Source organism: Phyllobates terribilis, unplaced genomic scaffold (genome assembly GCF_046119375.1).
Source record: "Phyllobates terribilis strain yellow unplaced genomic scaffold, ASM4611937v1 Scaffold_36__1_contigs__length_13169755, whole genome shotgun sequence".
NCBI classification, from domain to species: Eukaryota; Metazoa; Chordata; class Amphibia; order Anura; family Dendrobatidae; genus Phyllobates; species Phyllobates terribilis.
Window position 1 is genome coordinate 7,788,879 of NW_027362796.1, and position 25,123 is coordinate 7,814,001.

The window sequence follows — 25,123 nt, forward strand, 5'->3', positions numbered from 1 at the left end:
GCTAATAAAAATCTTGAATGTGGTTTTGAGCACCTTGTGGGTTACAGTTTTTAGAGTGGTGTCACTTTTGGGTATTTTCTGTCATACAGTCCCCTCAAAGTCACTTCAAATGTGATGTGGTCTCTAAAAAAATGTTTTTGTAAATTTTGTTGGAAAAATGAGAAATCGCTGGTCAACTTTTAACCCTTACAACTTCCTAACAAAAAATATTTTGCTTCAAAAATTGTATGGATGTAAAGTAGACATGTGGGAAATGTTATTTATTTACTATTTTGTGTGTCATAACAGCGCTCTGATTTAAGAGCATAAAAATTAAAAGTCTGAACTTTGCTAAATTTTCACCAAATTTCCATTTTTTTTCACAAATAAACGCAAGTCATATCAAACAAATTTTACCACTGTCATGAAGTACAATATGTCACAAAAAACACTCTCAGAATCAGTTCCAGAGTAAAATTTGGCCTGGTCATGAAGGTGAAAACAGGCTCGGGGGATAAAGGGGTTATGAAGATACAACTTTTGGTTCAAATATTTCTAACATTCAGAACATGAAAAAGGCTTCGCCCCTGTGTGAATTATTTGGTGGTTAACTAAATGTGATTTCTGTGTAAAATCTTTGCCACATTCTGAACAGGAGAAAGGCTTTTCCCCAGTGTGAGTTCTCTGGTGGTTAACTAAATGTGATTTTTGTGTAAAATATTTCCCACATTCTGAACAGGAGAAAGGCTTCTCCCCTGTGTGAGTTCTCTGGTGGTTAACAATACTTGATTTCTGTGTAAAATATTTCCCACATTCTGTACAGGAAAAAGGCTTCTCCCCTGTGTGAGTTTTCTGGTGGTTATCAAAACTTGATTTCCGTGTAAAATATTTTCCACATTCTGAACAGGAAAAAGGCTTCTCCCCTGTGTGAATTCTCTGGTGCTTAACCAAATCAGATTTCTGGTTAAAACATTTCCCACATTCTGAACATAAAAAAACGTGTCTCCCCTGTATGAATTCTCTGGTGGTTATCAAAACTTGCTTTCCGTGTAAAATACTTCCCACATTCTGAACAGAAAAAAGGCTTCTCCCCTGTATGAATTCTCTGGTGCTTAACCAAATCAGATTTCTGGTTAAAACATTTCCCACATTCTGAACATGAAAAAGGTTTCTCCCCTGTGTGAGTTCTTTTGTGTATAGCAAGAAACCATTTATGGTTAAAATATTTCCCACATTCTGAGCAGGAAAAGGGCTTCTCCCCTGTGTGGGTTCTCTGGTGCGTAACAAAATTTGATTTCTGGTTAAAACATTTCCCACATTCTGAACATGAAAAAAGCTTCTCCCCTGTGTGAGTTCGCTGATGTACAACAAGTGTTGATTTGTCTGTAAAACATTTCCCACATTCTGAACAGGAAAAAGGCTTCTCCCCTGTGTGAATTCTCTGGTGCCTAACAAAAGCTGATTTCTGGTTAAAACCTTTCCCACACTCGGAACAAGAAAATCTATTTTCCACTGTATGAATTTTTGGATGTTTAAAAGACATTTCGGGGGGAAAACTATTTCCATATTCTGAACATGAAAATGGCTTATTTGCTTTAGGAGCAGTTTGTTTTTTAATGCTTATTTTGTGACTTTGATTTTCCTTAGTAGTCGGTAATGAATCAGAAGACAGGACCTCTTTCAAAGGATCAGATGACAGATCTTTGCTGTGAAGGGATGATGGTATATCTGGAGTAATGGCATTCACTTCAATTGTATCCTGTGGGATCTCGAGATCATCTGATTTAAAAACTGAAGATGTCGGCAGTCCCTCTGATCTCCTGGTACAGTGATCTGCTAAGAATAAAACCAAGTATTATTTTTGAATAAAATATCCTTGAATTTTATATTTTTGAACATTTCTACTTAAACTCTCTCTAGAAACAGCAAATTGTTAAAAATATTGAATTTTTCACCAAGACAATGACCGTTCACAGTCTAATAGAAAATCTCATAGGATGAACCAGTACACACGGAGCGTGGTGTTCAACTGAGTTCATTCTGCCTCCCAAATTTGTTATAAAAATCCACCAAACAATGTTATGTTGGCGAAAATAATACCAATAATAACTTCTACACATCTTGCAAAAAAACAAGTCCCCACTCAGGTCCATCATCTGTCAGTGGAAAAACAAAGGTTTGAACATCATTATTGGCTCAAAGGCTCTTGAAAAGCAACATGGCTTCCATAAACCAATCCAGCAATATTCGCTCTCCCAAAGTCATATCATCTCTTGCTTTTCAGCCTCGCAGTGCGCCCAAACCACATTTAGCATCCATGTATTTGGCATTACTATAGTGAGAAGAACCCACTTAATTTACAGTGTGTGTCTCCAGGAGCACAATCTGGGCACTATGTGTTGGGCAATAAAATGGCAATTTTTACTCTTCAGCATCCACTGCGTGCTAATTTCCAGAAAGTGGCTGTGAAGTCAATATAGTCACTACTCCTATAGATTAATTCACTGAGGGTTATAATTTCCAAAATTGAGTCACTTTATGGGGATTTCTACTGCTCTGGTTTTCTGCCATTTTTTTTCATGTTGGGGCTTCGGCAAATGGTGGGTCCCATTTCATCTGGGATCTGCTCCTGCGACATCTGCTTCTGTCACTAGGTGCTGCCTTATTCATCCTGCAGGCAGCGCTGGTGATGGAGGAGATGTCGGATCCAGAAGCTCTGGGTGGTGCAGGCTCTGTCCAGCCACTAAGATTAGGGTGCCTGGGACCTGTAGTACCTTCCCATCTGGCAGTATGTGTGTGTGTCCTGTACAGCTGGAGTAATCTGCTCCCTGCTTCAGCCCATATGCAAGCATCACACCCTACAAAAGCTATAAGCATTGTGGGGTTTCTACTCACTTGGGTGCGTTGGCAGGCAAACAAGAAGCATGTTCCTTTAAATGTCCATGTTGGCTTATAAATTCATAAACCAGGCAAAAGCAAAAGGAATACAAACAGCCTCTAGTTCAGGCAAAAACAAAGTAAAGATTCCTCAAGGCAAAGTCTCTGGTTTGCCAGTCCTGTGGGCACACAAGCTGGGTGGCATCCAGGTCACTGGCTCAGTCGGAAGACCACAACACACAGGAGGCCTTCTCTCTCCAAACACACAGACCATGTGCCAAACAACGGCCTCCATTTTATATTTTAACCACACCCAGAGGTGAGGTATGTGGGTAGGTAGAACCGCCTATCTCTCCAACTACCCGTAACCCGGTCCCAGATACACCAAACAGTCCTCTTAGTGCTTAAGTGTACTAGAGTAACATTCCGAGTTACATCACAGAGGACAGCCATCTCTGTGATACCTACCTCCTATAAACTATGTGTCCGTTAGCCCCCTTAAGCATATTGTCGTAAGCTTCCAGAAACAGCCTAGTTTTCCTCTGGTTCAGTCCTCCTGTTGTGGCCCCTGCCCGTTTACTGACTACTCTTGAGTCTTCTGATTTTGTATTTTCACTGCCCTCATGGTTATGACCCGGCTACCTGACTATTCTTCTTCCCATCTCACACCACAGAACAGCAGATACCACCATGGCCCAAGCCTAGGGGTCTCCGTGTAAGTCCAAATCCATGTAGTGTAGAATGATTAAAGGTTAATGAGCAAGATAATCCATGGGATCTGGAAAATAGAGTAGATAGCGCCAAGACTGTTTGTGGTAGCCATCTTTTGAGCTGCAAGGTGACCAAGAACAGTGCCCCCAATACATTGTGTCTGCAAACAGCAAGATCTGCATTCGAATAGCTAAATAGCGCTCCTTCCCTTCTTAACCTTCCATGTGCCCAGACAGTAGTGTATAACCGTATATAGGGGATTGTTGGATTCAAGAAAAGTTGGAAAATAATTTGTAAGGTCCAATTGTTTACCATTATCCTTTGTGAAGAATTCCAAAGTTATCACCACATAAAGTGACACAAGTCAGATTTGAAGAATGGGGCTGATTAGGAACACAAAACTGTCTGCAGGAAGTGGTTATATCACAGTATAGACAATAACACATCTACTAAAATGATCAAACTGAACAGTCTTCACCAGTAAAAATTGAGTAACTAGTGGTGAAACCTCTCTGGGGTAATTAGAGTATGGGGCTCGGTGGCTCTTGGCAATCTAAACTCTCGTAAGGGACAATATTTTATGTCAGATGAGTTTCAAGAAGAAATATTAGACCTTGAGGCCGAGTTCACACGATGCGTTTTTAATGCGTTTCCGCTGCGTTTTTGCAGCTGCGTAAACGCCGCGGAAACGCATTAAAACGCATGGTAGAAGGGCAGCAATGTTCCCCAATTGAAATCCGCATGTGCTGTGCCCATGATGCGGATTTTTCCGCAGCGTAAACGCGGCGCTCAAAAATACGCAGCATGTCCATTAATTTTGCGGAAACGCTGCGTTTTCGCCACCATTGACTTGCATTAGAACGCGCCAATTCTGCAAGACTGCATCTGTACTTGCGTAATTGATGCGTTCTAATGTGCGGATGGTACCCGGGTTTGGAGGAGAGGAGAGTCTCATCCACTCCCAGGTACCATTAAAAAATCTGTAAAAAAAAGAATAAAATAAAAAATAAATGTATACTTACCTTCTGTTGGCCCGCTCACCGCTCCTGCTTGGTTCCCGGCACTTTGCAGTGAGTTGAAGGACCTGCGCTGACGTCAGAATCATGTGACGGGTCACGTGACGCTGACGTCGGCAGGTCTTTCAATTCAAAGTTGCCGGCGAGGGAGAACGGAGTGAGCGGGACAGCGCGGGCCATCGGAGGTAAGTATATACACTCTCTCGGGTCACACTATATAAATCCATGCTGTTTGCATGGATTTATATAGTGTGACCTAGTTGTCAAGCACTTTCCAGGTGATGCTAAAATCGCCTGGAAAGCGCTTGTCAATCCACATGCGGAAACGCATGTGAATCTGCATGTATTCCGCAGGAAAAACGCATGCACAATCTGCATGCGTTTTTTCTGCCAGGGAGATGCAGAAATTTTCTGCTTCATTTCTGCATCGCGTGCACATACCCTGAAAGAGAACTTTTTATAATACTGCAGAGCTGAGGTGTCTTAAATTTAGCTTACAGATATATCACGGCACACGTGTAATGTTTATGTTGTTTATCGTTAACCAAACCAGTTTGGACGTCCTGCCGAGATGTTCCCTTGACTCGCGTTTCATGATCAGCTTCTCCCGAGGGCATCCACACTTGTTTGTCTTGCTTTATATACTTATATTTGTTACATGACACTGCCATCTATGCACCAGCACTTTTACTAGTGTTGCTGTGTTCTGTGGTCTCCTATGTGCCTTGTATAGCTTTTGAATGAATTCTAGGTATTTATACCTTTTGTCCATACTTCATTTCACTTGACTTTGAATGAGCTAATGTCGGCCTATTATGATTATACACAGCATGCAGAATTATTAGGCAAATTAGTATTTTGATCACATGATACTTTTTATACATGTTGTCCTACTACAAGCTGCATAGGCTTGAGAGCCAACTACCAATTAAGTAAATCTGGTGATGTGCATCTCTGTAATGAGGAGGGGTGTTGACTAATAACATCAGCACCCTATATAAGGTGTGCTTAATTATTAGGCAACTTCCTCTCCTTTGGCAAAATGGGTCAGAAGAGAGATTTGACGGGCTCTGAAAAGTCCAAAATTGTAAGATGTCTTGCAGAGGGATGCAGCAGTCTTGAAATTTCCAAACTTTTGAAGCGTGATCACCGAACAGTCAAGCGTTTCATGGCAAATAGCCAACAGGGTCGCAAGAAGCGTATTGGCCAAAAAAGGCGCAAAATAACTGCCCATGAATTGAGGAAAATCAAGTGGGAAGCTGCCAAGATGCCATTCGCCACCAGTTTTGCCATATTTCAGAGCTGCAACGTTACTGGAGTATCAAAAAGCACAAGGTGTGCGATACTCAGGAACATGGCCAAGGTAAGGAAGGCTGAAAAACGACCACCTTTGAACAAGAAACATAAGATAAAACGTCAAGAAAGGGCCAAGAAATATCTTAAGACTGATTTTTCAAAGGTTTTATGGACTGATGAAATGAGAGTGACTCTTGATGGGCCAGATAGATGGGCCAGAGGCTGGATCAGTAAAGGGCAGAGAGCTCCACTCCGACTCAGACGCCAGCATGGTGGAGGTGGGGTACTGGTATGGGCTGGTATCATCAAAGATGAACTTGTGGGACCTTTTCGGGTTGAGAATGGAGTGAAGCTCAACTCCCAGACCTACTGCCAGTTTATGGAAGACAACTTCTTCAAGCAGTGGTACAGGAAGAAGTCCGTATCGTTCAAGAAAAACATGATTTTCATGCAGGACAATGCTCCATCACATGCATCCAACTACTCCACAGCGTGGCTGGCCAGTAAAGGTCTAAAAGAAGAAAAAATAATGACATGGCCCCCTTGTTCACCTGATCTGAACCCCATAGAGAACCTGTGTTCCATCATAAAATGTGAGATCTACAGGGAGGGAAAACAGTACACCTCTCGGAACAGTGTCTGGGAGGCTGTGGTGGCTGCTGCACGCAATGTTGATTTGATCGAAAACAGATCAAGCAACTGACAGAATCTATGGATGGAAGGCTGTTGAGTGTCATCATAAAGAAAGGTGGCTATATTCATCACTAATTTTTGGGGTTTTTGTTTTTGCGTGTCAGAAATGTTTATTTCTAAATTTTGTGCACTGATATTGGTTTACCTGGTGAAAATAAACAAGTGAGATTATATTTGGTTTTTATTAAGTTGCCTAATAATTCTGCACAGTAATAGTTACCTGCACAAACAGATATCCTTCTAAGATAGCCAAATCTAAAAAAAAAAACTCCCCAACTTCCAAAAATATTAAGCTTGGATATTTATGAGTCTTTTGGGTTGATCGAGAACATAGTTGTTGATCAATAATAAAATTAATCCTCTAAAATAAAACTTGCCTAATAATTCTGCACACAGTGTATTAATATATGCACATTGATTCCCCCCGAGTCACATTGGAAACGTGTGTTCAGCTATCATGTCTAGATCTCTTTACATATATTGACTTCTCTCAAACCATCCTGTTTGTGTCCTTTCTGTTCTAGCTACCCAGTATATAACATTATCATCCCACTTGGATTATATTAATATTTCACATACTTATGTATAAGTTTTATACAGGCTTGGTCTTGGAGTAGATCAGTCTCACATTTGGGCGAGACTGGGCGTACTCTTGTATTTTGTGAATGGTATAAATTGTCATCTAATCTCAATACTTATCTGTGATAAGCTACAGTGTACTCTAATGGCAGTTTTTTCTTTATTCTTTCAATAGGTGTTCACCTCTGTTTTAACATCTCCTTTCATACTTTTAATTTTACTTGTGTGTTATGTATGATGTGGAAACTAATAAAATTACTTGTCAGGGTTCCTCAGTGACGACACCGGAGAGATCACACAATAGCTCACCGTTGCCGTCACTCTCATTTATTCACAGGATTGAGCAGGGATTCGTGAGCACACGATCCCGATTACTTACTACGTAGGTATCGGCAAGCACACAGCGAGCGTATGGCATACATACCTCCGGATTCCAATGCATGGAATATGTGTATATGCCCCGTACGGTCGCTGCCAACTTCACGATAGCCCACTTATGACTATTTGCTGCCACCACCAGCCGCGTTTGAACTATAATACAGGCCTGGCCGGATGCCTGCGTTTGGTAGCATATATGGCTTCGGGGGAGGGAACGATTACAGAGCAAAAGAAACAAGACTATTAAATTTTATATTTAATCCAAAAGGGAGGCAGTGTTAGGAAAAATCTACAAATGTTTTACAAAGGGAACAATTACAATACATATAAAGTTACATGAAATAAAACAGGATTAAAAAAGACTTACTATATGATCGCTGAGACAATTCAATATAGGTGGAGGGGAGACACTCCGCTTGATTTGAGCGTTATCAAACGCAATCCTTTGCTATGATAAACATATACTCCCGGGCCAAAGAAAACCTCAGCAGATTCTTTTTTGCTGAAGGGGGAACCTGCCCACAACCCCCCCTGTCCTGACATCACAGAGGCTGGGCTCTAGCCTGCACATTTTTAGTAAGATATCTGGTTTTGGGGATAACTTATTGCTGTTTAATCCCAGAAGCCCAAACGTGATACCATATTTTCCATTGTGAATTTACCTTCATTTAGAGACCACACATGGTGTAGTTGTGATCTGCTATTCTGGTACTTTTGCATTAATGCTCCCCAAACGGGATTACAGCTATGGAAAAATAGCATGTTGTTCCTTGGCTGACCCTGCCACTAAAAATATAGGTCCCGTTATTATCGGACATATGGAACTTTAGTTATTTCATATTTAGTTTTGGCTCCGAAAATCCTCCGAGACCTATGATAAATTCCCTTTAAAGTCCTGGGAATCAAGCTTCCTCAGCTGGAGCTAAGTTGTCGCAGCGTGTGTCTAATTAACTCCTGCCTCTGCAGGGGGAAAGACCCTCGCATTTTTAATCGGGTTGGTGACACCTCTTGTGTGCCAGCATTTGTTTAAGCTACTTTGGCTGTGGGTGATAATTTGCAGGGAGACAGATGCTGGGCTGTCAGCTCTACTCTTGTGACAAATGGGGGATAAGGGAGGGGTGAGAGGCAATGAGGGGTCTGGGAGAGAGACTTCTTAATATCTATGACAGTGGTGAAGAAAAGATTTTCAATTTTTCTATGACATCTCCCCCTCTTTGAGGTGGCGTAGGGGCGGATTTACAGATTGCCCCTTAAGCCTACCTCCTCGGTATCTCCTTGACGGGACAGCCCGTCGTTCACTACCCTTGTTGTGCTGAATGGTAAAATCGTACTGCTGTAAAGCTAGGCTCCACCGCAGTAATTTGCCATTGTCACTGGACACCCGATGCAGCCAGCTGAGGGGGTTGTGGTCAGTCACTATGGTGAAGTTGCACCCATATAGATAGGGCTGCAGCTTCCGCAGGGCCCACGCTGTATTGAGGCAGTCCTTCTCCACAGTGGCATATGCTACTTCCCGGGGTAAGAGCTTGCAGCTGAGAAACATCACTGGATGCTCTTCCCCCTGCTAGTTTACCTGGCTGAGCACAGCACCCAGGCCAAACGCACTGTTGCCCGTTTGGACCACAAACCGCCAGGCGAAGTCCGGGGCCTGCAGAACTGGGGAACTGGCCAGGGCAGCTTTCAGCGCCGTGAAGGACCACTCACAGTCAGCTGTCCAGTCGTCTGTGGTAGCTTCTTTTTCGTGAAGTCCGTCAGGGGCTTAGCAAGGGCACTATAGTTGGGCACAAACTTCCTATAGTATCCTGCCGTACCCAAGAAGGACAACACCTGCTTCTTGGTTTTGGGGGAAAGCCAGGAGGTGATGGCACCAACCTTCCCGGGCTCAGGGTTCGCCAGGTGTTCCTCCCAGGTGGGACTGAAGACAGCAATGTCATCCAGGTAAGCAACCGCGAACCCCTCCAGTCCCTCGACCAGATGGTTGACTAATTGCTGGAAAGTGGCAGGTGCATTCCTCATGCCAAAGGGCATGACAAGGGATTCATACAGCCCAAACGGTGTAATGAAGGGGGACCTCTTCTGGACCTCCTGAGACAGAGGAATCTGCCAGTATCCTCGACTCAGGTCCATAATTGTGAAGTACTGGGCTCCAGCTAAGCGATCCAGCAGCTCATCGATGTGTGGCATTGGGTACGCATGGGGAGCTGTGAAAGCCCACGCACTTTTGGACCTTTGGATCACCCCCAAACCCAACATTTCATCTATCTCCGCCTTCATGTCTTTCTGCACCTCTAAAGAGACATGGCAAGCGGATTCACTCTCTGTAGGAGGACAGCTAGCTGTGTCCTCCCTGGCACACCCATGAAGAGGGTCAAGTAAGGCTGGAACACCTCTCGCAGCTGGGACTTCTGGTCTGGGGATAGCTGCGGGTTGAATTTCGCACCCTTAATAGACCCTCCGTCCCGGGCAGCGGCCAGTAAGTCCACAAGGACTTCTGTCTTGCCTTTTTCGGGGATGCTACACACAGGAAGGGCACAGGCCTCCCGGTCATGATGAGCCTTCATCATGTTGACGTGGAAGACCTTCTGCCTCTTACGGGCATGGTCAATGGGGACCACGTAGTTCACATCATTGAGGCTCTGGCATATGGGGTATGGGCCTTCCCAGGCCATCTGAAGCTTGTCCTGGGGACTAGGACCCACACCTTCTGACCCACTTTGTACACCCGCTCCTGGGCGTTCTGGTCGCACCACAGCTTTTGGCTGGCCTGGGCCTGCACCATATTCTCATGTACCAGCTGCGTCATTGCCTGCATTTTATCATAGAGAAGCATGACATACTCTATGATGAACACTTCGGGTGAGTTCAGTTCCCCTTCGTAGGATTCTCTTACCAGACCAAGGCGCCCCCGGACTCATCTGCCATACAGGAGCTCGAAGGGGGAGAACCCTGTTGAGGCCTGTGGTACCTCTCTGTAAGCAAAGAGCAGGTGTGGGAGGTACCGCTCCCAGTCGCTCGCATTGGACTCAACCAGAATCTTAAGCATCTGCTTAAGGGTACCATTGAATCGTTCACACAAACCATTGGTCTGTGGGTGATAAGAACTTGATGCCAGGTGCAGCACCTGCATTTTCTAAAAGAGAGCATCCATTAGACGAGACATGAACTGAGTTCCCTGGTCCGTAAGCATGTCCCTGGGAAATCCTACTCTTGAAAAAATGGGCAGAAGGGCATCTGCCACCTTATGAGCCCGAATGGAGGACAGAGCTACTGCATCTGGGTATCGGGTAGCATAGTATACAACAGTAAGGATGAAAAGTTTTTCATTGGCCAGTGGGTCAATGATGTCCACAGCAGTCCTCTGTAATGGCTCCTCTATCAGTGGCAAAGGGATCACGGGAGCCATGGGTGCATGCCCCGACTTCCCCACTCTTTGACACGTGAAACAGGAGCGGCAGTAGTTGGCCAGATCTGTCTCCAACTGGGGCCAATAGAAGTGGTGCGACAGCCAGGCCTTGGCTTTGCAGACACCCAAGTGTCCAGCTAGTGGGATCTCATGGGCAACCCGCAACAACTCCTCCCTAAACTGATAGAGCATGACCAGCTATCTTTTCCTCATCCACTCCTGTTGGGGGTTACACAGGACTGTTTCCCGGTACAACCTCCCCTGATACCAGAATACCCTCTCCTTATCAGAGTCAGAGATGGGCTTCTCTGCGAGGTCCCTTAACGCCTCTAGGCTGGCATTTTGCGCAGGGCCACCTGGAACTCCTGGCTGGTGGTAGCCAGAAGGGACCGGCTCTGCATCCACAGCCAGTTCTGTTGTCCCGCCAGGGGATGAGGGCCCAGAAGGCAGCGCATAATGTGCGTTCAGGGTACTCATACTCCGAGTGACAGCGGCTATGTAGGCCGTCTCCCTGGAGGACAACAACCCTTTACCATCAGCCTGACAGGCTGGGTGCACCACCTCCCCATCAGCCCCCAATACCTCAGGAGCTGTGCCAGTCATGGGACAGCTACGACCGGCCAGGTCACAGTCCATCATGACACTGGTCAGCGGCACGGGACCGCTGGCCTCAAAGTCCCCGTGCCTGCTCCCATCGCCCTTGGCATGCATACTGGCTCCATTTTGGGGGTCCAAAGCAGCATCACCCCGCAGGGTGACATGGCTGAGCACTTGGTAACCACAAGACATATTATCATTATGCATCATGTTATTGTTCATATCATCAGCATTTTCATCACAGACATTATCAGATCTGGGAGGGTTGTCAGGAATAGATTAGGCAATCAACCATCCCAGAACAGTCACCAATAGCACATTTGTCAGGAGGTTCTCAGATACCCCCACTTCCCGCAAGTCCCTCCCCGCACCCCAGTCTAGGAAAACCTGGGCCACAGGCAAAGGACGGTGAACACCCCCAATCCCAGTGACAGTCAGGGTTTTCCCGGGAATAAGATCTTCAGGGGACACCAACTCAGGGCGGATGAGGGTTTGTTCGGCTCCGGTGTCCTTGAGCCCCATAGTGACTTTATCACCCACGGTGACTGATTGTAAGTTGCCACAGACCAAGGTGGGGCAGGAGCCGCTGATGGCCGGCTTGCTGGAACACTGTCGGTGGTTGTGGGCTTACCCCCATTCCAGCTGGCGGCGGCTGACTTCCGCACCTCTGGCGTGCGGTTGGCCTCATAGGTATCTGTGATCTGGGCAGCTTTGGCGGCTTCCTTCGGCTCCCGGTCCAGCACAAACTGCCTCACTTCCACAGGGCAAAGAAGAAGAAACTGGTCCTTCACTAATAGCTCTTTCAGGTCCTCGAAGATGGTGATTGACAGTCCCTGGACCCACTGCTCAAAGTTGGTCCTGAGCCCATCCACCACATCACTGTAGCTATCATGTGGTCCATGCTGGTGGGCTCTGAACTTCTTTCGGTAAACCTCTCGAGTCAGCTGCTACTGCTTAACAGCCTCAGTCTCCATCTTGTTCTCGAGGGAGAGAAGCAAACAACTCCAGAGCTTTTCCACAGAACCCTGGGAGTTAAATACCTGGCCCACTGGGCTTCAGGCAGCTGATACTGTCTAGAGGCTTTTTCAAATCCCCGCAGAAATAGGTCCAAGTCCCTGTCCTTTTCCATTACATCAAATAGCTCAGGACGGGGTTTAAAGCTGTTGGCACTGTTGAACTCATATGTCCGTGTGGAGGGTGGCTCCTTCTGAATCCGGATTAGCTCCAGCTGGTACAGACGCTCTGCTTGGGCCTGCCGCTCCTCTCGGTCAGCTTGGGCCTGTCGCTCAGCAGCCTCTCGGTCAGCTTTGGCCTGTAACTGAGCTCTCTCAGCTTCGGCCTGTCGCTCGGCTCTTTCAGCCTGGGCTTGTCGCTCGGCTCTCTCAGCCTGGGCCTGTCGCTCGGCAGCCTCTCGGTCAGCTTTGGCCTGTTGCTCTGCTCGCTCCTGGAATTTCAGGATCAGCTGCAGTCGTCCGTCACGATCGTCTGCTGCGAGCTGCTCCAAGGCCATCTGCAGGTGGGGGTCCACACTACCCTGGCTGTGGGTCTGGCTGGCAATAGCAGGTGGCATCCCTGCAACAGCTCCATCGGGGCCTTGGCTGGCCAACAGTTCAGCAATTATTTGGGCCTTGTTTTTGCCCATGGGGTCAATCTGTTCCAAATCACAGAGGGCAGTGTAGCCATTATTGCCAGATAAACGATAGGACAGAAAAACAAGAGAAGGGGAGGGGATGCAACTGATACACGTACAGTAATGTCCCAGATAAAAAATATTAAAACACTGAGTCTGCTTTCTTAAAACTCTGCACAGAATTCTCGCAAGTACCGTGCAATTTTTCAGTCACAGGAATGATTGCTCAGTCCAGCCACTGATGTTCTGTAATATCCCACCACTTGCCACCAATTTGTCAGGGTTCCTCAGGGACGACACCGGGGAGATCACACAATATCACACAATTTTTCATAGATTTGAGCAGGGATTCCGAGCACACGATCCTGATTACTCACTACGTAGGTATCAGCAAGTGCACAGCGAGCGTATGGCATACACGCCTCCAAATTCCAATGCATGGAATATGTGTTTATGCCCCGTACGGTCGCTGCCAACTTCACGATAGCCCACTTATGACTATTCGCTGCCACCACCGGCCGCGTTTGAACTATAATAGAGGCTGGCCGGATGCCTGCTTTTTGGTAGCATATATGGCTTCGGGGGAGGGAACGATTACAGAGCAAAAGAAACAAGACTATTACATTTTATATTTAATCCAAAAGGGAGGCAGTGTTAGGGAAAATATACAAAAATTTTACAAAGGGCACAATTACAATACATATACAGTTACACAAAATAAAACAGGATTAAAGAAGACTTACTATACGATCGCTGAGATGGTTCAATATAGGTGGAGGGGAGGCACTCCGCTTGATTTGCGCGTTATCGAACGCGATCTTTTACTATGATAAACATATACTCCCGGGCCAAGAATGCTACTCAAACCTCAGCAGATTCTTTTATGCTGAAGGGGGAACCTGCCCACACCCCCCTGTCCTGACATCACAGGGGCTGGGCTCTAGCCTGCACATTTTTAGTAAGATACCTGTTTTTTGGGATAACTTATCGCTGGTTGATCCCAGAAGCCCAAATGTGATACCATATTTTCCGTTATGAATTTACCTTTATTTAGAGACTTCACATGGCGCAGTTGTGATCTGCTATTCTGGAACTTTTGCATTACCGATCCCTGGAGGCTTATGGCAATGGAAAAATAGCAGATGGTTCCTTGGCTGACCCTGCCACTAAAAATAGATCCCGTTATTATCGGACATATGGAACTTTAGTTATTCCATATTTCGTTTTGGTTCCGAAAATCCTGTGAGACCTCTGATAAATTCCCTTTGACGTCCTGGGAGTCAAGCTTCCTCAGCTGGAGCTAAGTTGTCGCAGAGTGTGTCTAACTCCTGCCTCTGCAGGGGGAAAGACCCTCGCATTTTTAATCGAGTTGGTGACACCTCTTGTGTGCCAGCGTTTGTTTAAGCTACTTTGGCTGTGGGTGATAATTTGCAGGGAGACAGATGCTGGGCTGTCAGCTCTCCTCTTGTGACAAATGAGGGATAAGGGAGGGGTGAGAGGCAATGAGGGGTCTGGGAGAGAGACTTCTTAATATCTATGACAGGGGTGAAGAAAAGATTTTCAAATTTTCTATGACATTACTATTTTATTTATTTTGCCTGTTATACTCCTTGTCTAGTATAGAATTTATATCTTGTTAGGAGTGCCGTTCACTACAAAGTCTGTTTATAGGCTTCTACATTTTAAGTACGTTGTCATTTGGCTTTGTAGTTTACAGATCTGGGCAGAGTCAGCATCTTCTAATTTACGTATGTGGATCTTCCTGGTTGTAAGTTCTATAGAAAAGGGCTTTCAATACCCAAAGTCATTTGAACAAATTTGGGTGGAGGAGAATGCTGTGGTCTAGAGGCAAAATGGTGATCACATGATTGTGACACGGCCAGTCTACACAACCGAAAAAGCAGCCACAGCTTGTAGTCTGAGAAAAATCGGAGACGTCTCAACATTTCGTGGTTACTACTCACCTGGGTTGTAATATGTAGGAATCTCCTCTTTACACAACTCATCACCCATCACATATGTATCTGTAGTATTAATATGGGTCAGATCTTCACCCTGAAACAAATATTGTAAAAGTCACAAACAGATGGAGAAGTCCCATCTATGTTCAGCTCTAATCCTGCCATCTCCACCGTTCTCATCACACAAGTATAAAACACATAATACTAGTGGATAAAACAAGACTGAACACAAGACCTTCACAGCCGTCTACACATCATAGGGGAGATCTCATGACACCTTCTCTCCATCTACCTGATGATCCTGAGGAACATTGGGATCTTCTTGTTTACAGTCCTTTGGAAGAAGAGGACGGTGACATCTGTCTGGTGTTGTCCTCTTACTGGATAGATCTGGAGGAAACACATACAGGGACTGAATTCATTCTTTACATACAGATAATTATAGGCCGTGTGTATTTAGTCCTGTCTATTACCTGGTGATGTGAGGGGCTGGGGAACCTCCATCATGATGTTCTTGTATAGATCTTTGTGTCCTTCTAAATACTCCCACTCCTCCATGGAGAAATAGACAGCAACATCCTGACACCTTATAGGAACCTGACACATACAATGATACCGTTATTCCCCCGATCCCTTCATAGCGTTACTGTATAATATCCCAGCATTCCCAGCAGTGTCACCTCTCCTGTCAGCAGCTCAATCATCTTGTAGGCGAGTTCTGGGATCTTCTGGTCATTGTTGTCCTCATGTATCAGGGGGTGAGGTGGAGGCCCCGTGATTGGGCTCAGGGGTCTTCCCCATCCCTCAGACACAGGGTCCTGACAGCGCTCACTAAAGGTCTTCTTCACTACTGTGTAATCCTGGGTATGGAGAGACACATTAATAAATCTCACTCCAGACATTTCCAGAGTCCTCACCTCTCCAGTTCTGTCCATCTGTTATTCCCATAGATAAGAATGATGTAATGTGACGTCATCAGAATCTCTCACCTCTCCAGTAAGCCGGAAGAGGATCTCTAGGGTGAGGTGTAATATCCTCTCCACCATCTCGTTTCTGTCCATAACTATCTTTGATGGGTAAATCAGGAAAATTCTCTTTTATAGTAGATCTTCACTGAGGGGATCTGATATTGTAGGGACCTGAATGAGAAGATGATGAGCCGATGTAACATCATAAAAATCCTGTGTAATAATACAATTACTGGAGATAATAAGGGAAACATATGAGGAGATATATTATTTTACCGTATCTAGTTTCCTTCTTTACATCTACTAATAAAAACTTTATATTTTAGGCCACAGACAACAAGCAGTTTCTTCCTCGGAGTCTGCAGCTGAATACCTTTCTCATAGACTCATCTTCCTTATTGCTAATTCTCATTTCATTTACCGACACTGGAATCGGCATTAGCAATACTGCAGGAGATATTCATTACACGTGACATGAGAAATAACTACTTCATGAGGAGGACGACATCTTCATCTTCTACTACGGCTCTAGAAACATATTTGGCCAGAGTCCATCACTGACTACATCTCCACCGGCCGTCTATATGAATGTTTCCCGTCTTCCCCGGGCTGTAATCTTCTGTCATGTTAGTTCTCATGTCTGATTCACACACAGATGTTTGAGGCTTTTATAAAAGCTTTTTTGTCTCCACAAACACTGCGGACATAAATTATTTGATACTGAACTCTCAATATACTGTGTACTATGGGGTTTATTTCTGGCCTTAGGCTTTCCTATATTACAAGAAAACCTCCAGAAAAAAAAGCAAATATTAAATTGTTTCAAAAGAAAATTGGCACCAACAATTCTTGCAAAAAGAAAAAAAACATGCAAAAAAATATAAAACACATTTTGCCATTTTCAACACGGTAAACATTGTTTAAAAAAAAAAAAAAAAAAAAAAAATCGCTCTTTTGGGCACCAGAACATAGTTGTACACTGCAGGGATGGCACAGGTGGGGCTTCAACAAAACCCTGGCAGTTTACCCACTTGCTGCTATCATAAGCAAACATGGCATCTCAGAAGGCTTGACAGAGTCCGGCTCAATGACCCTCCTCTCCCAAGTACTGGATAGTATGGGGCTGTCTAGTTACCACGATACTGAAATGTTTAATAATGGTGTCTGGGCCTGCAATGTACGAAAGTCTATTAGGCCGGGCCAGAGACAGCGTCCACTATGTTACATTTTAACATCCCCCAAATACATTAGACTAAAGTTGCATGAAAGCACTGATTTTGGAGGGTTTGGTCAACTTTATAATCATATAATGTATTTGGGGGCCTCCTGACAGATGATGTCAGGGCAGAGAAGGATCTGGCATCCTCAATTTCAGAGGCTAATCATTTGTTTTTCCTGTAGATAATCCTCTGCTAGCGGCTTATCTCTGCATGTGTCACAACTGTCTAACAGCCGTGATACCTGCAGGCGCGGCGACATAGAATGAAACGAAGAGCACACCAAAATACTCAACGAGCACCCAAGCGGAGCTCGCCGAAAGGGTTAATGAAGCGTAATCGCTCTTCACTATTGGTAACATTTTGGGGTTCATAACATTTTTGATCACTTTCAGTATAAGGCTGGGATCACAATCTTGTGTTCCACATTCAGCACTTACGTCGGGATTTCCATGTAAATACCACAGAAATGTGATTCAGACAAAACCCCCAATGGAACCACCCACGATAATGAGGCAGATGGAGACACTTTGGGCTCCATTTGGCGTCTGCTCCAGTGGTCTCCATCTTTTTAGGCGTACACAGATCTATGGTCGCCCACACTTGTGCGCTAAAGAGACGCCTAAGACAACTGTTAAATATATGGTAGTTGTAAAAAAAGTTGGAACAAACAGTGAGACTGGGGACGTTTTGTCCTCTCCCCCCACTGCAACCGTTTGGTGTGGTTACGGCCCATTACTCTACCCTAGTCCCTACGGGAGGAAATATTGTGCTACGGTCGCAGTGACCCAATTGTTAAAGGTTCATTTTAGGATATATTTAGAGTAGTGTTGAGCGAGTATACTCGTTGCTCGAGATTTACGAGCATACTCGGGCGAGTACCTCTTATCATGTTCACGGAACAGGAAAAACGTACACACCGAGCACTCCGATGATAAGAGGTACTCGCCCGAGTATGCTCGTAAATCTCGAAGTGAGCCCTCAATAATATGCCTTCAAGAAACAGATGAAACAACACAAACCACCAAATTGTTAACCCCCTCCTGGATAGGATCAGGTTATCACTCAGTGTTCTCTAGATATTCTGGAGGGGTCAGTATCTTGTTTCATCACTCCACTCCCTTTCAATGTACTGATGAAGAGATAGACAAAGAGGGGAGATAAATATGCCTGTTTGGGAAGTTACTTAATACTCTGGTCATTATAACTACGATTCATGTCCCTCCACCATATACGGGATCGGTTCTCCAAAACGTCCTAATATTTGCTAGTAAATACCCCGGTTGCTCCTTAATGATTGTGGGAGACTTTAATAATACAGTACACTACATGATGGATAGACTCTCGGGGGGTGCATCAAGGGATGGGAAAATCCCATTCGGAAGAGTACTAGAAGAGGCGTCACTGATAGGCATATGGAAGGCAAGACATCCGAAGATAAAATATTATCATGTCACTCAGCCGTGCATGGTTCACTGTCATGTATAGATCTTATAATAAACAATGCCTCTGCTGCAGGGATGATTGGTAAAATTGAATATCTTCCCCGTGGGCTCTTGGATCAATCACCGCTTATGGTGGAACTAATTTTCTCTGGTAATGGCAGTTTGCCCAATCGTTCCTGGAGGTTTAATCCTTTTTGGCTGGGGGTCATACCACCTGACAATAATATCCCTAAATTAATAACAGAATTCTCGAGGTCAACAAGGGCACGGCCTCTGTACTGATGATCTGGGAGGCCCTAAGGGGGCTGTTGATCAAAGAGATTAATGGTGTTAAAGCACTTTCCAGAGCACTGGAGAAGTACCTAATGGTGGAGGTGCAAAGGGCAGAAACTTAGCATGTGCAGAACCCCTCCACTCTAACAAATAAAAACTTACAAGACTCTCCAGGTCAACTGAAACAACACTTAGGCTGTGTGCACACGATGCTTTTTTTAAGCTTTCCGCAGCGGCAAATACGCTGCAGAAACACTTAAAAAATGCATGGTAGAAGGCCAGCCATGTTCCCCAATGATAATGCGCATGTGCTATGCACATGCAGCTGAAATTTCCGCTGCGGATTATCATTGCGGAAAAAAAAGCAGCACTACCAATTATTTTGCGGAAGCACTGCGTTTTCACCGCCATTGACTTGCATTGAATCGCTTGGATTCCGCATCACTGCATCTGTGGATGTGGAATCCAAGCGATTCAATGTGTGGATGGTACCCGGGTGTGGGGGACAGGAGACTTTCCTCCGAACCCAGGTACCATAGAACCTGTAAAAAAAAGAATAAAAATATGTATCATATTTACCTTCTGATGGCCCCCGCTGCGCTTGTACTCCCTTGCCGGCAGATCGCGGTGGACTGAAGGACCTGCGCTGATGTCATAGTCATGTGACGGCAGGTCCTTCAGTGTAGTACACCGCGAGCTGCCAGCATGCCAGGACGGAGCGAAGCAATACTCCGGGGGACATCAGAAGGCAAGTATAGATTTATTTTTTTTTTTTAAACATTCTTTACGGTCACACTATATAAATCCATGCCGTTTGCATGGATTTATATAGTGTGACCAAGTTGACAAGCACTTTCCAAGTGATGCTAAAATTGCTTGGAAAGCGCTTGTCAACCCGCATGCGGAAATGCAAGTGAAGAACGCTTCACATCCGCATGTCCCTGGCAGGAAAAATGCATGTACAATCCGCATGCGTTTTTTCTGCCAGGGAGATGCAGAAACGCTCAGGAAAAAATCCTGAGCATTTCTGCATCGTGGGCACATAGTCTAAATCACAAAAGCGACTAATAAGAGGTTCTTTATGAAGCAGACACTTTATGAATAGGGGGAGGGAGCAGGGCACATGTTGGCTATGGTTGTTAAGACACAACAAAAATCATCATATATTGGGACTATCAAAGATTCGATGGGAGTAGAGCTCTGTTCTCCCCCGGATATACTTAGGGTGTTTAGAGATTTCTATGCTTCATTGTATGCCTCAAAAGGTACAACCCACGACGGAAGACCTAGAGGGCTTCCTTTCCCCTCTCTCCCTGCACGGACAAACACAGAATCCCAACTCTTAGACAAACCACTTTCACTTGGGGAATTAGAAGAAGCCTTGGGCTCCTTATCATATAATAAGGCACCAGGAGAGGATGGTATCACGGTAGAGGTTTACAAAAAGTATAGCAAATATATTCTTCCACAATTGATGGAGGTTTACAATGAGGCTTTACAGAGTGGGAGACTTCCACAGTCCATGAACGAGGCCATAATTGTAGTGATTCCAATCGCCCTATTTCATTACTTACAGTGGACATTAAGATACTGGCAAAGTTACTAGCCAATAGGCTTAAAGTCCATAATCCACCAAGACCAGGCAGGCTTTATGCCAAACATGTCAACAGCGATTAATATACGTAGACTGTACTTAAACCTTCAGCTTCCCAACAATTCTAGGTCTTTCCCTAATCAAAATAACAGCTACAGGGCTATAGCATCTTTGGATGCAGCCAAAGCCTTTGACAGTATAGAGTGGGCCTTTCTGTGGAGTACATTGTCACACATGAGATTTGGGAATACATTTATCTCCTGGATTAAGCTTCTTTATTCTGCCCCCCAAGCCAAAATTCAAGTTAACAGTCATAAATCAGATATGGGGCAAAAGGCAGGGATGCCCACTTTCTCCACTGTTGTTCGCCATTGCTATAGAGCCGTTGGCTGCAGCAATTCGCCTCTCCCCAAGGGTTCAGGGGTTCCCTTATGATGACCATCAAGAAAAAAATCGCATTACATGCAGACGATATACTTCTTTTTCAAGATAACTGTCCGGAATCATTGAGGGAAGTCATGGCAATTATTAACAACAACGGCTCTTTGTCAGGCCTCTCTATTAATTGGGGTAAATCAGCGCTTATGATGGTGGGAACTAAACTCTCAAATGAAGCAATGGAAGTGGGACATCTTAAAATTGTCCACTCATTTAAGTATCTTGGGATTAAAATAAGCGAGAATATGGAGAAGTATTTATCTCTAAATATTGACCCCCCCCAAAACAAAATTGCAGCTTGGTGTAAGTTGCCCCTGTCGGTGATAGGGAGAACCAATCTAATTAAGATCATCCTCATGCCACAGTTAATGTACCTGCTGCATAATGCATCAATATGGCTTCCTTTACAAGTTTTTTATAAAGTTAATAGAATTTTTAGAGACTTAATATGGAAAAAAAGGTGCCAAGGATAAAACTTGAGACCCTGCAGAGACCAAAGGGGGATGGAGCACTTGCGGTTCCTGACCCACTGGTGTATTATCTTTCCTCACAATTACAGCATTTGAGGGGGTGGGAGAGCCGGAACTCCCATCCTCATTGGCTAGAATTACGAGCTAGTTAGAGGAACAATCAGAGGGATTCATAAAATATGGTCTAAAGTTAAAAAGACAATGGGGATAGTGGGATACTCAAAATACTCACCCATATGGAATAATTCTAACTATCCAGAATTCGATAGCCTGGAGTTGTTTGGTCAATGGCAAAGACTGGTACTTTATAAGATCATACAATTAGTCAAGGATGGTAAGTTTAATTCTTTCCAGGAGTTCCAGAATTAGTTTGGGGTCTCCAGCAAGGGATTTTATAAATACCTGCAGTTGAGGCACGCCTTCATGACAAAAAATGGTCGGGAGCCTATTATTCAAAGTAGAGGAACAGCTTTCTTGGACACAGTGGTGGGGAAGGGGTCAACGAGAGGGGTAATCTCGCTCCATTATAAATGTCTAATGGAACAGGTCCTCAAAGAGCAAGGTAGTAATCTTAAAACTAAAGGGAAAAACCTGGGCCCAATAGAGGAAGACACATGGGAAGATATTGTAAAGTCCATACCACTAGTGTCGACAAGCAAGAGGCAAAAACTTTTGCAATACTATCTGATTCATAGAGTATATAATACCACTTTGCGCTTACACAATTTTGGTTACAAAAACGACTCAAACTGTTATAGGTGTGGTAATCCTGATGCAGACCTAAGTCACGTAATGTGAAACTACCCTAAACTTAGGGGATTCTGGAGAGAGATTCTAGATCTTGTGTCCAATGTGTTTGAATGTGAGATTCCCCATGATCCTATTGTGTGTCTATTAGGATATGTAAGTGGCTTACCAACTGAAGAGGCCCATCAGATAGCTATCCTCCGTCTACTATACCAGGCCAGGAAGCTGATAGCTTTGCACTGGAAAGACAATGAACCTCCAAACATAAAAGAATATATCCCTAAAATCAACAATATACTTAAGCTAGCAAAATTACAAGCGCAATGACTTGGTGTGGATGTATATAAACAGATCTAAACAATGATGCTGCTGAATAATTGATACAGTCGCTACCATACCCTATCCCATACCTAAACAAAGCGGATACTGCCTAGCTGCGGAGGTTAGCACCCACAACAATGGTGCCCCCGCTCACTGGTGGCTGTCTCTCCGAAGCTCTAGTTCATGCTGATATATATCAAAAAATACACTGATAAATTAAATAGGATCAGATATGTCTCCAGGTATATATAAAGGAAAGGGTATGGTACTCATCAGAGAATGGTTCAATAATCTGCCCCAACACGTTTCCCCAACAGATTCATTAGGAGGCTTGATACAGGGATGATAATTCATGATGTTCAGCATAGTGTGCCTAATAGCCAGGTGTCCATGTTTAAATAGCCCACTTCATCCAAAACCCCTCCCAGACTAGGAGACCCATTCCCATTCCTAAAGGTGAATTGTCATAGGATATACAGAATGGAGTCAGTCTACAGTAATGTACTGCGCCTACGCTACTTCTCATGAGCTAGAGGTCAGATAATGTCCATCCCCTAGTGTGCATGTCCGGAAGTGACGCGCTTTACACTGAAACGCCGGATAAACTGATTGCCGTCGCGCCACTCGTACCTGTGACTGCGCATGACCGTAGTTATGTGTTCCACGCCGCAGAGCATAATGGCCTATATGTGTCCGGACCATCATTCCTGTCAGTAAAATAACATACGATTAAAGGGTTTCAGTTTACCTGTGTGTTGTATCCTGTCACCTGATTACAGGGACATAATGGGGGCATTACACTGTGTGGGGGCATCATACATACTGCATAAGGGGCATAATGGGGGCATTACACTGTGGGGGCATCATGCACCCTGCATAAGGGGCATAATGGGGGCATCATACATCCTGCATAAGGGGCATAATGGGGGCATTACACTGTGTGGGGGCATCATACATCCTGCATAAAGGGCATAATGGGGGCATTACACTGTGTGGGGCATCATACATCCTGCATAAGGGGCATAATGGGGGCATTACACTGTGTGGGGGCATCATACATCCTGCATAAGGGGCATAATGGTGGCATTACACTGTGTGGGGGCATCATACATCCTGTATAAGGGGCATAATGGGGGCATTACACTGTGGGGCATCATACATACTGCATAAGGGGCATAATGGGGGCATTACACTGTGTGGGGCATCATACATCCTGCATAAGGGGCATAATGGGGGCATTACACTGTGTGGGGCATCATACATCCTGCATAAGGGGCATAATGGGGCATTACACTGTGGGGGCATCATACATCCTGCATAAGGGGCATAATGGGGGCATTACACTGTGTGGGGGGCATCATACATCCTGCATAAGGGGCATAATGGGGGCATTACACTGTGTGGGGGGCATCATACATCCTGCATAAGTGGCATAATGGGGGCATTACACTGTGTGGGGGGCATCATACATCCTGCATAAGGGGCATAATGGGGGCATTACACTGTGTGGGGGGCATCATACATCCTGCATAAGGGGCATAATGGGGGCATTACACTGTGGGGGGCATCATACATCCTGCATAAGGGGCATAATGGGGGCATTACACTGTGTGGGGGCATCATACATCCTGCATAAGGGGCATAATGGGGGCATTACACTGTATGGGGGCATCATACATACTGTATAAGGGGCATAATGGGGGCATTACACTGTATGGGGGCATCATACATCCTGCATAAGGGGCATAATGGGGGCATTACACTGTATGGGGGCATCATACATCCTGCATAAGGGGCATAATGGGGGCATTACACTGTGTGGGGGCATCATATATCCTGCATAAGGGACATAATGGGGGCATTACACTGTGGGGCCAGTAAAGGGGTCCTGTACTATGAGAACAATGCGTTTCCTCCCTTCCTGTCTCCATAGTTGGGTCGTATGTATCTATTACAGGAAACAGAACAAAAACCTTATGATTCTTATAAAGGGGCAACACAAGACCCCAAAAGAGTCTCCGTGCTGAAGGGGTTAATGCCCCCTGCGCCCAGTAATGGGGGTCTCCACATACCTCCACCTGCAGAGCCGCCACCACATATATGGCTGCTCTGTGAGCACAGGAGCTGTGATGAGGTCACAGGAGGGGAGGAGTCAGGGGTCACATGATCAGGGGCCTCAGTGGATGCAGGACTCTGCTGTGCTGGTTGTCATGGTGCTGGATGAGCTGAAGTTTATGTGTGGGGTCAGGAGGGGTTTACAGTGTGGATGTAGCAGAGCCGCGTGTGTACGAGGTGTACGGAGCGGAGCCGCGTGTGTACGAGGTGTACGGAGCGGAGCCGCGCGTGTACGAGGCGTACGGAGCAGAGCCGCGCGTGTACGAGGCGTACGGAGCGGAGCCGCGCGTGTACGAGGCGTACGGAGCGGAGCCGCGCGTGTACGAGGCGTACGGAGCGGAGCCGCGCGTGTACGAGGCGTACGGAGCGGAGCCGCGCGTGTACGAGGCGTACGGAGCGGAGCCGCGCGTGTACG

General features: G+C 45.3%; 1 protein-coding gene across 3 annotated transcripts; it reads right to left on the minus strand.

Moving 5' to 3' along the window:
• Positions 1–808: 808 nt before the first annotated feature.
• Positions 809–24,749, minus strand: LOC141182826 (oocyte zinc finger protein XlCOF8.4-like). 3 transcript variants are annotated; one of them, XM_073660950.1, is made up of 8 exons: positions 24,666–24,749; positions 23,224–23,300; positions 16,110–16,259; positions 15,801–15,980; positions 15,594–15,717; positions 15,413–15,510; positions 15,124–15,214; positions 809–1,812 (listed from the first exon to the last, which is right to left on the minus strand). In XM_073660950.1, exons 3-8 carry the CDS (start codon positions 16,179–16,181, stop codon positions 944–946), a joined length of 1,434 nt encoding a protein of 477 aa, XP_073517051.1. In that variant the 5' UTR covers positions 16,182–16,259; positions 23,224–23,300; positions 24,666–24,749; the 3' UTR covers positions 809–943. The 3 variants fall into 3 exon arrangements, with proteins under 3 accessions (XP_073517051.1, XP_073517049.1, XP_073517050.1); XM_073660948.1 differs by having other exon boundaries at positions 809–1,815; XM_073660949.1 differs by lacking the exon at positions 23,224–23,300 and having other exon boundaries at positions 809–1,815; positions 24,666–24,732.
• Positions 24,750–25,123: the final 374 nt, after the last annotated feature.